At 41.8% G+C, this 14014-nt stretch overlaps 1 protein-coding gene across 4 annotated transcripts in view; it reads right to left on the reverse strand.

The window, feature by feature from the left end:
• Window positions 1-14008, reverse strand: part of RNF214 (ring finger protein 214) — a 48371-nt gene extending 34363 nt beyond the window's left edge. The window contains exons 1-6 of one of the 4 annotated variants that reach the window (XM_068556621.1): window positions 13482-14008; window positions 11817-11932; window positions 8810-9320; window positions 8059-8118; window positions 4001-4141; window positions 1233-1372 (exon numbers count right to left, since the gene is read on the reverse strand). In XM_068556621.1, coding sequence (XP_068412722.1) covers window positions 1233-1372; window positions 4001-4141; window positions 8059-8118; window positions 8810-9320; window positions 11817-11929 — 965 coding nt within the window. In that variant the 5' untranslated portion in view covers window positions 11930-11932; window positions 13482-14008. Of the gene's footprint in view, window positions 1-1232; window positions 1373-4000; window positions 4142-8058; window positions 8119-8809; window positions 9321-11816; window positions 11950-13433; window positions 13450-13481 lie in introns of those variants that run through there. The other 3 variants (XM_068556624.1, XM_068556622.1, XM_068556620.1) reach the window with 3 other exon arrangements.
• Between the last annotated feature and the right edge of the window lie 6 nt (window positions 14009-14014).

Raw genomic sequence — 14014 nt, forward strand, 5'->3', positions numbered from 1 at the left:
TCAACCATACTTCAATTAAAAATTTTTTAACTGAAAATAAATAAAGTGCAAATCTCATCCTTTGATTCCCCACCCCCTCCTTAAAACTCTCCAGTCTCTCACTATCAGGGAAAATCTCAAACTCCTTGCACGGGATCTGAGCCTTTGTTATCAGGCTTCTGCTTCTTCCACTAACCTCATTCCTCTCTACCTCAGGTCTCAGTTGCTAATCTCTCTCGTCTGTAGGTCCCCTGCCTGCAATGTCTTTTTCCCTATTCGTTGCCTGCCTAATTTCTCCCTATATTTACCCCAACCCCTGCAACTTTTTCTTTGAAAATTTCAAACCAACAGAAAAGTTAACAGAATAGTCCAGTGAACACATGCCCTTCATCTGGATTCACCAGCTGTTAACGCTTTTTGTCACATTTACCTTACTTCCCCCTCTGAACCACCTGAAAGTTATAGACATCATGACACAACCCCTAAAACTTCAGCAAGTATCTATTAAGAATAAGAACCTTCTACATAATAATATGCAAAATATTTACCATTGATACAATAAACTTTCCCAATTATTCCAAAATGTCCTTTCTTATTTATCATCTTTCCTCATTTGCTGAATCATTTTCCAAGTATCCTGCTACTTTTCACTTAGCTCTCTGACACATTAGCAAGCCAAGATTTTCTTGATAAATAAAAATGCATTTTAGTAGAATTTAAATAAAATCACAATATTCACAACTATCTTGACTTCCAAACAGGTCACATTAAGAAACTTAGAAAGTTGAAACTATGACCAAATTCTATGCCCACCTTAGCCTTGCTGCAGTACCCTGAAAAGGACACAGATCCATTAAATAGCCTTCCAAACAGCTTGCAATGTTACTGTTTGAAATTTGGTTTTGGTGCTGAATTTAACATAATCAAAGTAGCCTCATAGCCTAAACTGTAAAACATCAGATAAGGCAAGTGAAATAGGTGTTAGATATATATCAAAATCTTGATCATACTTGGGACCAAACAATTAGCTGCTGTTATTTCAATGTATTAATGAATCCCTGAAACACTTTTTATTAAATTTAACATAGGGTGTTAAAAAAGCTAAAATCACTAAAGGATTTTAATTTGTACACTTGCTTTTCAAATAAAAATTAGACTGAAGGAAAAGAAAGTAGAAACACAAACAGAACCGGCCTGTTATGTACAAACACACACATAAACACAGGGTTTTTATTCTTAACAGCATCATTTACCTTCTGCCCTTCTCACAAAGCTTCTCAATTTCAGCTTTCAGATCCTGCTCCTTCTGCAAAAACTCCTTCTTTTCTTTCTCTATCTTCTTCTTTGTTTCTTCTCGCTTTATTGTTACATCCTGGATAGCCTTTAATATCTCCTAAGTCCCGCACAATTATAGTCACACACAAATAAAGAAGGAAATGAATTAGTTCTTTTGGTCTGAAGGTTACTTTCAACTATCTCAAATTAACATATTGACTTTAGTGATTTCAAATTGAACTGAAGGAATCTGGTTGATGAGTAGTCCCAAAAGCAGTCAAAAAAGTCCCAAAAGGGAACAAGTTATAATAAAGCAGATTTCAACAGGAGAAAAGAATTTCGAACAATCACAACAATTCAAAAATGGAATTTACTGCCTTGTGAAGCAATAAGCTCTCCATTACTGGTGCTCAAATAAAGGCTGAATGAACACCTGTCAAGACTGCTGAGAAAGGCATTCTTGCACAGGGTGGGAGTTTGCTACTTCCAACAAATACGGTCTTGTTTTGTTTTGTTATGGCTCTACTTTATTATGTGTAGGGGTTATCTTTGTTCTTTTTAAATTATTTAACTATATACATATATATTTATAATAGGAAGTCAAACAAAAAGTAAAAGTTAAGTCACCCTTAATTCACACCAATTCTACCCATAAAGTAATCAATGTGTTAAGCGTTTTGTTCTATGCTTTCACATCTTTCTCCATTCTTACACAAATACATGTGTACTTACGTACGTGTTTGCTTTTTTGTTTTCTTTATAATGAGGTGATTTTATATACACTATTCTGCATCTTACTTTTGTTCACTTGACATGACCATACTATCGATAAAACTAAAAAATAGCTGTATAACACGACATGACACGTATATAACGAATTTAGTCAACCATTCTCTGTTAAGAGTCCATCCTGTTAAGGTTGATTTCAGTTTTCTTGTAACTACAAATAATACTACAATAAACATTCTGTATGCCTATATTTTCATACAAAAGCTTTTATTTCTGTAGAATAGACTCCTAACAATGAGACTGCTAAGTCAAGGTATATATACACTTTAAAATTTTAAGTGACAATTCCTAATATCTTTTTCTTCAGACTTTACTTACATACTTATTTACTTGTTTATTTATTTATTTAACTTTTTGGCACGCTGCACGGCATGTGGGATTCTTGGTTCCCCGACCAGGAATTGAACCCGCGCCCCCTGCATTGGAAGCTTGGAGTCTTAACCACTGGACCGCCAGGTAAGTCCCCCTAATATCTTTTCTGAAAAGGTCATAACAATTCACACTCCTACCAATGTCTAAAAAGAGTTCATTTTTCCTTACCTTTGACAACTTATTTCATTTTTCCCAATCTCTTGGGAAAGAGGGAGGAATGGTATCTAGTAATTTTAATGAGCATTTCACTACCTCCTATTCTTTTAACTGTTTTTATTGTCTGTCTCCTCCAACTAGAATAAGCATTCAATGAAGGCAGAGACTATGTTTCGTTCACCACTAAATCTTCAGAGCGTACATCAGGAATTCAAAAAATATTTGCTATACAAATGGATCGACACTAGTAAGGCTGAATTTATTTTCATACATTTATTACCCATTTGCTTTTCCTCTTCTGTGAATTGCTGTTTGTAACTGTTATGGGCAAAATAATAAGCCCTTCCCCACAAAAATGCCCATGTTCTACTCCTTGGAACCTATGTTACCTTCCATAACAAAAGAGATAGGGAGACAATCCTGGATTATCAGGGTGGGCCCAATCTAACCACAAATGGGTCTTTAAAAGCAGAGAAACTTTCCCAGTTGTGATCAGAGGAAGATGTGATTACGGAAGAACAGTTACAGAAATGCAATGTTGCTGACTTTGAAGATGGAGACGGGGGCCACAGGTTAAGGAATGCAAACAGCCTCTAGAAGCCAGAAATGCAGGGAAATGTATTCTCCCCTAGAGCCCCCAGAAAGGAATGCAGCCCTCCTAATACCTTGATTTTAGCCCAGTGACACCCATGTTGGACTTCTGACCTACAGAACTGTAAGATAATAAATTTGTGTTGTTTTAAGCTCTAAATTCATGACAATTTGTTACAGCAGCAATGGGAAACTATTACAGTAGAAAACTATTGCAATAGGAGAGTAATACAGTAACGTTTCCTGGTTTTTCTCTAGATTTTTGGCTTTTACCATGAATTTGTAGGAATCTCAGAATGTCATCTTAAACCCTTCATCAGATGTGCTATAAATATTTTCTCTCAGTCTAATATTGATCTTTTGACTGTTTTCTATATCATTTGCCATGCCAAAAATTTAAATTATATATAATTAATTTTTAAAAATCTTCTAGGTTTTCTGCCTGGGTTAAAATGACCTCTTGCAACTTAAGGTATATAAATATTCTTCTAAATTTTCTTCTGATTTAAAATTTTTTTCCAGTTTTTATATGTATATTTTTAATTTACTTAGAATTGTATTTTTAAATATAGTGTGAGACAGGAGTCTAATCAAATGACTTTCCAGGTAGGCAGTCAAACAAATATATTAAGTAAATAATCCTTTCCTCTCTGGACCAAAATAGGAGTGAGAGTTTGGACAAGATGCCCTCGAAGGTTCTTGTTTATCCTTAAAATTCTATGATAACCATTAAAAAGTTAAATACTGCTTTTTTATTTCTATTAATTTGAAAACAAAATTAAAGTCTGATTAGGGACTATAGCTTTACTTATTGCCAATTTTAATATAAGCAGAATACCTGGTGATTCTTCATTTCTTCTTCTCTCCTTTGCTGAAGTTGCTTTAATTGCACTTGGAGCTGATTCTCCACTTGCCTCTGCTTGTCCAGGACCTCCTGGTAACGCTCCTTCAACAGGGTTCTCTCTGTCATCATTTTATCCTATTGGTAACAAGAGATGAGAAGTTTAATTCGCCAGTTTCATTGCAAGAAACATTCACCATGTCCCTGTTCAAAGCACCATGCAGGGCGCTATGGCTGCAGTGTCCAATGCTGTAGCTAAATTAATTAGAATAAAAAATGTAAACATCCAGCTCCTCAGTCACCTTACCACATTCCAAGTGCTCAGTAGCTACATGTGAGTAGTGGCTACTATACTGGACAGCACAGATACAGAACACTTCCATCGTTAAAGGAAATTCTATTGTACAACACTGCGCTAAGATGGAGGATGGCAACCTATGGCCTGTGGGCCAAATCCAGCCATCACCTGTTTTTGCTTTTTAATTTTATTTATTTATTTTTGGCTGCATTGGGTCTTCATTGCTGTGCACGGGCTTTCTCTAAGTTGTGGCGAGCGGGGGCTACTCTTCATTGCAGCACGGGGGCTTCTCATTGCGGTGTCTTCTCTTGTCGCGGAGCACAGGTTCTAGGCGCGCGGGCTTCAGTAGCTGTGGCACGCAGGCTCAGTAGCTGTGGTGCAAGGGCTTAGTTGCTCCGCGGCATGTGGGAGCTTCCCGGACCAGGGCTTGATCTCGTGTCCCCTGCATTGGCAGGCAGATTCTTAACCACTGCGCCACCAGGGAAGTCCCATCGTCTATTTTTATAAGTAAATGTTTTATAGGAACACAGCCATACCCGACAGCTGGCTGGCTGCTTTCACACTACACCAGCAGAGTGGAGTGGTTTCAAAAGGGCACATACAGCCCACAAAGCCTAAGATATCTACTAACTGACCCTTTATAGGCTAATTTCCCTGCAGTAGGGAATAAGAGAAATAAGGTATTTTATCTATTAAGAGGAAGAAGAACGAGCAAAAACAAAGAACAGGTAAACTACTCAAAATGCATCCAGAAACTGGACTCCTTACTGGTCATTAGCACTACAAATTGGCAGATCCACCAAAGAGTTCTGGGGCACTTGGTATTCAGATTGGTCAAATCGGCAAGCTCTCATATAAACAGGGAGCAGAAGTAAAGCTTCTGAGACTTCCCTGGTGGTCCAGTGGGTAAGACTCCACACTCCCAATGCAGGGGGCCTGGGTTCGATCCCTGGTTGGGGAACTAGATCCCGCATGCATGCTGCAACTAAAGCTCTCGCATGCCGCAACGAAGACCCAGCGCAGCCAATAAATAAATAAATCAATAAAAGAGGTGAAGCTTCTAAGGGTCACAGTTCAGCTCTGCCTCCCCCACATTAATAAATCAAGAAAAGTAATGATTACTTTTCAAAGGAACACTAAAACTTAGAGGGTCAATTTAAAACACATTTGGTATAAGGTAACCGGTGTAAAATTTAAACAGAGCATTAAACTGAATTTGTTCATTAGACGATAACTACTTTCAAAGAAAAGAAAGGTTTTAGAAGTGAATGGGGGAAAACTTATCACACTATGATAATAAAAAAATAAGCTCTCAAGATGGGACTTTAGCTTTGGGAGAAGCTAGTCCTTAGTCCATGTACTGAAATGTGACTAACGCTCACTAAACAGATGACACCTTAGCATCATAACTTTAAAGGGATTCTGAACCTGAGGTCTATGGATAGCTGTGTATAAAATTTTTTGAGATGAGAATTCAAAGTTTTCAAAAGATTCTGAAAGAGGAACTTAACCCAAGAAAAGTTAAAGGTTAAGAACCAACTGATGAAAACTAGTAGATTAGAGGATTCTTTTCTTCTCTCTCTACTTCCTTATGGTACCTCTCTGTCCATAATGCATCTTTATAACAACACAGGATGGGGAAAAAACTCTAGTCTTCAGGGAAAGAAGTCTCAAGGTACATACTATTAGTACATACACATGGATGGCTTAAAGGCATACAGTAAATTACTTGATACAATTCTCATCTTAATAAGCCAAAGGGTTACACATTGTTACTTTGTTTCATTGATGGCGAATTGGTCCTGAGAGCCAGGTGTCACAATTTCAAATGTAGGCAGTGGGCAATTACTGTAAATGCATGAAAAGGGTACCAAATAAAATAGGAGCAAAGTTCCCTGTATTGCCACTAAGCTCAATACCTGCCTAGTCCCAATGCCTTTTTAAAACCATGTGGAGAGCTCATTTACAACTAAGAATGTTAACCATCTGTCATGCAATGCAAATGAAATACCATGTTCTACTGTTGTCAACTTACTATGGTGTTTTGTATTTTGGTTGTGTATTAAAATATAATCATATTATGTTTTAAAAATAATAATAATAGGGACTTCCCTGGTGGCACAGTGGTTAAGACTCCGCGCTCCCAATGCAGGGGGCCCGGTTCGATCCCTGGTCGGGGAACTAGATCCCACGTGCATGCTGCAACTGAGAGTTTGCATGCCACAACTAAGGAGCCCTGGAGCCGCAACGAAGGAGCCCACCTGCCGCAACTAAGACCTGGCGCAACCAAATTAAATAAATAAATAAATAATTTAAAAGTAATAATAATAAAAGAAATTACAGCATGTGGCCACACCACCACCCAAAAGAATACTGCCAAACAAAACACAACCCTGGGCCTCTTTTGGCCTAATGCCTTGCCAGTTTCCACCTGTTTCAGACTGATGCTAAAGCTTATCTATAACCTCTTAGTTGGCCCCTTCAATTGCTATATGGTCAACGAAACCCCACCTTACAACTGTGGGGACCAAATAAACACTCCATGTAAAGTGCTTAGAATAAGTGCTTAAGAAAAGACGACTTCTCCTCCTTCCCCTGGAGGTTCTCTCCTAGCCTGGTTCTCACCCAGCACATCGCCATCAGGTCTCTCATCTCTAGGATCTTTTTACTTGCCTGTTATAAATAACTCCTGAGTTGCTACTCTCTATTTAAAAGTTTTCATGTGGTTAATGTACTCCAATAACTTACTTCTTTCCATCTGCCCCTCAATTTCTTCAACTTGCACCAAATATCCACTTTCTTACCTGGCTTTCCTCTTTATTTCCACTCAATTAACATATCTTACCCTAAAGACCTCTTCTTGAACTTAGGGTGCCTTTTCTAGCGTTATCCTTCCTCTTGAAAAATAGACATTCAGATATCCACACACTTACAGGGTGGAAGTTTTGCCACAAAATGCCAGGGAAAGATCAAGGGGACCACTTTAACAAATATAAATGTGAAGTTCTCTAAGTTTTAAAAACGAATTACCTGGGCTTCCCTGGTGGCGCAGTGGTTGAGAATCTGCCTGCCAATGCAGGGGACATGGGTTCGAGCCCTGGTCTGGGAAGATCCCACATGCCGCGGGAGCAACAAGGCCCGTGAGCCACAGCTACTGAGCATGCGCGTCTGGAGCCTGTGCTCCGCAACGAGAGGCCCGCACACCGCGATGAAGAGTGGCCCCCACTTGCCACAACTAGAGAAAGCCCTCGCACAGAAACAAAGACCCAACACAGCCAAAAATAAATAAATAAATAAATAAAATTAAAAAAAAAAAAAAAGACTGAAAAATATATCATACGAAGTAAAGAAGAATGTTAAAAAAACATCTGGGGGTGTTTCACCTGGAAAGGTTCAGACTTGAAGGATAAGAGGAAAAAGCATTTAAAAACACATTTTGAATATATTTTGGGCTAACAAGTAAAGGGATTTAGATTTACTCTACGTAGCTCAAGAGAGAACTATAACAAGAAGTTTCAGTGGTTCTGTTCTCACCTCATAATAAGATCTAACAATAAGAGCTATTTTCAAAATGCAATACGCTGCTTCATGAGTAGTAAGCTTCCCATCTCTGGAGGTGATCAAGTAGAAGTTAGCTGACCATCTGTCAGGGATTTTATAAAGGAGATTCCTGCACCTTTTCCAACTGAGATGATGTGACTCTAGATCTTCTACATTAATGGTTTCATACATGAACAATTGCAGTTTAACTACTTACCAGATTCTTTTCAATATCTTGATCTGTGTTTACCTCTGAATCAGCCGTCTTAAAGTCAGTCTATAAAGAAAGAAACAATTATATTCAGAACTGTTCAGAGACATTCTAAAAGGCAGAATTGCTCTCGTCCTTTCACCGAGAAATCTGCCACAAGGAACTGAGAAATTAACTTTTTGCTCTTTCCCCTTATCAGCTTCATAGCAAGAGAACTGTAGTTCTGGCAAATGTCCACTGACATCCATGTAGCATGAAGCATTTACCCCACAAAATAAGCTGAACAAGACCCAACAGATGGAGAGACAAGCTCAAGACTCAGATAAGAATTTTGGCCCCTACAATTTACTGTGCTCATCCTTCCTGCTACAAAAAAGCACACCAGTCACTAGAAGGCAGGATACACCGTACTTCTTAAGATGTAGGTGAGAGAATTAAAAAGGATTCCTCCTGCAAGGTCGAAGACAGAAAATATGAATGCTAATGAACTACACTCATCAATTACTCAGTGAAAGTGATTGTATGTAGGTCATGAAGTTCCTGGTCGTCACGATTAGACACGGGCTGTTACTTATTGAACACCAGAATGAAGTCATCACAGAGCACCGTATGAAAATAGTATAGGAGTTGCCAGTAAAAAAACGAGACAGAGTAGTTCTCCACCAACTATGAAGAAATATCTCCTGCCCTCAAAAAAAAAAAAAAAAAAAATTAAAAGCCCAAATTCCGTTTTAGTAGTAGAAACTTGATACTTGACCTGGACGGCAATGTTCTGAGAAAGCTTCAGGGAAGAGCTATCCTGATCATCATCCTGATCCACTCTGACTCCTTCAACCCCATTTGCTGGAGGCACCACAGGTGGGAAATCCAAGCCTGTGTCCCTGCTCCCTTCCTTTAGGATGGAGGCTTGTGGGGCCTTCTCTTCAGGACAATTCCCGGAGGCAAGCTGCTTTGTATCGCACCCTGCCTTAAGAGACCGAGTGGCGGGGTGGAGGCTCTCCCGGAGGCGTGTGTCCCCCTCCTCTCCCGCTGTGTTGGCCACGTCCTTCAAATCAGACTGAGACCCACCGCCAGAGAGACAAAGGGCCGTGGCTATCAAGTTTTCTCCTAAAACCGCCCGGTGCGCTGCTGAAGTGTCACCTGCTGATGAACCAGGATTCTGCTCTGGGTGTTCCAAATGGGCATTTCTGTTATTCTCCTTGGTTATCGTTTGGTTACTTACACTCGACAGAGGCGAGTTCTTGTGCTTCTGTGCAGGGTCTTTGGGGCTATCAAAAACATAAGATAAAAAGTTTCTCTCTTCACCCAATCTTAAAGAGGCTTAAATATATAATACTTTCAACATAACCACTAGAAGAACAAAACTAGACTATATAAACCCCTCTAAATTACCCGAATGAAAAGGAACTCAGTTTCCACCCAGTGATTTCTATCCCACATGCAGGGAGTATGGTGTGGTGGTGAAGAACTTGGGTTCTGCAGACAGTCAGCAGTAAACGATCACACATAAATGACTCTGAGGAGCCAAAACTTTGGTGGGAGTCAATTTTAATAACTTGGGGGGATGTAGGTGAAATAGCCTACTGTTAGTTAGAATAGTTCATTTAGGTACATGTACTAATTTTGTTACACATATTTTAATAAATAAAATATTAATTTAGAAATATTGTTTTAAATTCCACTCTCGTTTCACAAAAATAATTTTCATTCAAATTCATTTTACAGATCTCTGACCAGAACCACCAACAACCTTCCAGAGCATAGCATCTTCACTGCAAGTTGCCTGAAGTACAGACAATTTTGACTCCAAAATTGAAGCTGCCAGCAGAACTTTTACCCCAGATAACAAATATACACACATGTATACACTGAAATCGTTGTTTTATTGTTTGCTACAACCATTTACCATACTGCTTTTAAGAGATCTTCAAAACCTATTTACAATGACATACAACATTCATGACTGTAAGTCTTTTACCAGGAATAATGTGTGTTAAATCCCTTTGCTATTAAAAAAAACAACAACAACTGCTTCTGTCAACTATGCCCTTAAGGACTCCAAACTAGTACTGACTGAGGCTTCAGGTCATTGTGCCTTCCTTTCCTCAATAGTACCTACTGTTCAAAATAAAACAACAGAGAGAGCACCTTGTGACATGAAAATCTTTATAAATACTCTAAGCTGATTCCTTGCTGGGGGTTAAGTGGGGGCGGGGGGGGACACTTAATTATAAATATGGGCAGATACAGTACCTGGGTGTGAATCCTGACTCTGCTATTTACTAGCTGTTTAACTCTGGGCAAGTTACTTAACTTCATTTGTAAAACAGAAATAGTATTACCTACCTAATAAGATTATTGTGAGGATTACATGAGATAAAGCATCTGGTGTATTTAGTTCTGGCACACAGTAAACACCCAATAAACCTTAGTTGTTATTATTATTACTAGTAGTATGTGTCTGATTTTATTTATAAAATGAAGATCCAAGTTTATGGTTAGGTTTACTTAACATTTTTTCCCATTACTCACTTAATAACAAATAACAAATAATAAATACAAATGTAACAGATTTGTTACATTTATTAAGTACGCTGGAGTCAGACGAGCCTGGGTTCAAACCCTGACTCCAACATAGCTTGGTAACCTTAGGCAAGTTACTAACCTCTCTGTGTCTCAAGTTCTCTCACCTATAAATGGGAATAATAGCATCAGCACCTACCTGCTGAGATTGTTGAGAGAATTAAATGTGTTAACACATGTAAAAGCTGCTAGCACAGTGTTATCTGTTGTATTAGGTCCTAGGTACTCTACAAAAGAGTGAGGTAGGGGACTTCCCTGGTGGCACAGTGGTTAAGAATCCTCCTGCCAGTGCAGGGGACACAGGTTCAAGCCTTGGTCCAGGAAGATCCCACATGCCACGGAGCAACTAAGCCCGTGCACCACAACTACAGAGCCTGCACTCTAGAGCCAGCGAGCCACAACTACTGAGCCCGCATGCCACAACTACTGAAGCCTGCATGCCTAGAGCCCATGCTCCGCAACAAGAGAAGCCACCGCAATGAGAAGCCCGCGCACTGCAACGAAGAGTAGCCCCCGCTTGCCGCAACTAGAGAAAGCCCGCATGCAAAAACAAAACCCAACACAGCCATGAATAAATAAATAAATAAATATTTTAAAAAAAAGAGTTGAGGTAGGATACATAGTCAACCTAGTACAACATTATACATAACAATGTTTTAAGCACTGTAAAGCACGAGGTTGGGTATTCATAATTCCTGTCCTCAAGAGTTTAGCTGGAAGGCAAAATACATACATGAAGCAGTAAGCCATATTAACAAAGCTATCTATTTACCTATAGATAGACATAGATACATATACACATGTGTCTATGTACATGTATATATGTATGTGTGTATATATATATACACACACACAGATGTAACATACAAACATATAGTTAAATAAACAGATAGTCCATGTAGGAGAAGGTGGGAAATATTTGCATTTTCAAATGAGTTTGACCCCCTGTATTTTAATCTGTTTATTCAACAAATAATTAGCATGCCTGCTGAGTGTCAGATACTGTGTTGGGTACCAGATATACAAATATAGATCAGATAGTCCCTACCTTTAAAAAGCTTCATCTAATGCAATGTCACTAGAGCCAAAAAGGGGAAAGACGAACTACACTTCTGTAAGAAGCCCATCTCCAAAGCCCTTTACCCAAATGAAATCTTCCCAGTTGAGAGTCCACACGTTACCTTAGACCGTCTGGGAGAACTTCGTCTGGTTTGGAAGCACATACACTAGACGAGGATTCCGGAGAATTGGGAGCAGTGGCCACCACGCCAGCTACCTCAGATGCCGCCATCATGCTCTGCACATTCAGAAACAAAGTACAGGCTACAAGTTCCAAAATTTCAAAACAAATGTATCTCACCCTCTCAGAATGTCCATACAACAGAGTCATATCAGGAAAGAAACACAAAGAAAAAGTTGGGCTCCAGGAGAAAACACTTAAGGGTATTCTCTAGTAGGATATTAAAAGAGCCATTACATGCAATAGGTCCCAAGGGATATCAATCCTCAAACGTCACTATATATATTTATGTGTGTGTGTATATATATATATATACACACACATATATATATAAATATATATGTGCACAAAGCTTTTCCACTTTAGGAGAAATGCAGTCTCACAGACCATGAGAATCTTCCAAATGATCCACATGCCTACCTACCTTGCCTAGTATCATTTACAAAGGATGTGATTTTGGGCCTAATATCAATAATAGCTTATGTTTTAAAATCATTTTATGGCTGTTACATTAAAAGCATTCTCCATTAATTTGGAGATGTTCGTGTGAGAGAGAAAAAGCAATATTTTATTGGGCAATCCAAGTATCTTTCCCTTTTACTCTGGGCTCCCCACAGATGGGAAAAGTCTGACGACCACTGACTGAGGAAAGTACAGACTCTTTAGAGTTACTAGAGGTGCCAGAGTATGAGAATCTTGGTTACTCCAGCATGAAAATGAGAAGCTGAAAAACACGGTAATCCAAGTAAGAGATGTTGCAGGATAAACTCACGCCTTCTATGGTGAAGAGGAAGAATAAAAATGAATATTGGGGCGGGGGGGGGGGCGGGTTGGTGGTGTAAGACAGGGTTAGTTTAAATTCTTTTTATTTTAATAGCATCCCAGGTACATCCCTGACCCTCCAAGAGCGCATAGGGCAGGCATGGAGGCTGGGCTGTATCCACACTTTCAGTCCCAGGCCGGAGACCCCCTGTGCCTCAGTTTCCCTCATCAAATTATACGAGGCTCCCGGGAGAAAATGGGCCCCAGATCGCCATTACTGCTCGCACAGGTGCAAACGTCCTGCCCCATCAGAGCCCGGGCCGGGGGTCCTTGGCGCCCGGGAAACGAAACCACAGGGCACGGGTCCTACGTGCGACTCCGTGGCTGAGAGCCCAAAGGGGAGAGGGGCAGGGACATCTGGCAGGAGGCTGCGGCAGGGGGCTTTAAGTCGAAGGAGCCAAGGGAAGCCCCGCACCGCAACCCGGCGGCGACCAGACGGCGACGCTGGGCGAGACGGGTCCTCGGGGGGAGATCGGGGGACGGTCGCGAAGGGGACAATGGGGGGAAGCGACGCCGGTGGTCCCGGCCGCCCACCACAGGGGGCTGGCCCAGCCTGCCGCTTCCTCCGGCCAGAGCCCCTCCGCACCTTGCCCTCGCCCCCCGCCAGGCTGCCAACCCCGTCCCACTTCTAGGCCGGGACCCCCGCCCCCCATCCCCGCAGCTCCCTCCACGCCCCCCGCCCCGACCCCAGCCCCTCGCGCCGCAGCCCCCGCCCGCGCGCCCGCCCCGCACACACCTCCCGCGCCGCGCCCCCGGGAGGGAAGGGGGGAGGGACGGGACTCACCTGAGCGGGCGGAGCGGGGGGAGGGGGCGGCAGAGCCTGGGGGGAGGGGTCGAGCGCCGGCCCGCGCGCGACACCTCCCACTTCCGGCGGCTCGATCGGCGGGGGCGAGGCTCGGCCGGCAGAGGAGAGGCCGCGGCGGCACTGCGCCTCCCCCGACGGCGCCCTCTGGCGGCCGGAGCTGGCACCGTCAAGGGGTCGCGGACGCCGCGGAAGCCGCTAAGATACTAGTGGACTCTCCCGGGGCGCAGGGACTAAGGGAGATGCGACCGCGAGAAGGAAGGAGACTTGGTGGAGGGAGGACCCTCTCTAGGAAGGTTACAGGGAGAGTCGGGGTCATGACGATCAGAGGAAGACGAGGAACGAGGTGTTTTTAAAGGTCGCAACCGAGATGCCCTTTCTAGAGGACGCCATGAAGGAGAGGACCGTCCCTATAGAGAAGGTCCCTCTTGAAGATGCCCCGAGAACTCGAGGCGAACCCACCACACGCTGCTCTCTCAGTGGAGGATGCCCGAAGGAGCCGGCCCCCTAGAGCC

This window comes from Eschrichtius robustus, chromosome 11, assembly GCF_028021215.1.
Source record: "Eschrichtius robustus isolate mEscRob2 chromosome 11, mEscRob2.pri, whole genome shotgun sequence".
NCBI classification, from domain to species: domain Eukaryota; kingdom Metazoa; phylum Chordata; class Mammalia; order Artiodactyla; family Eschrichtiidae; genus Eschrichtius; species Eschrichtius robustus.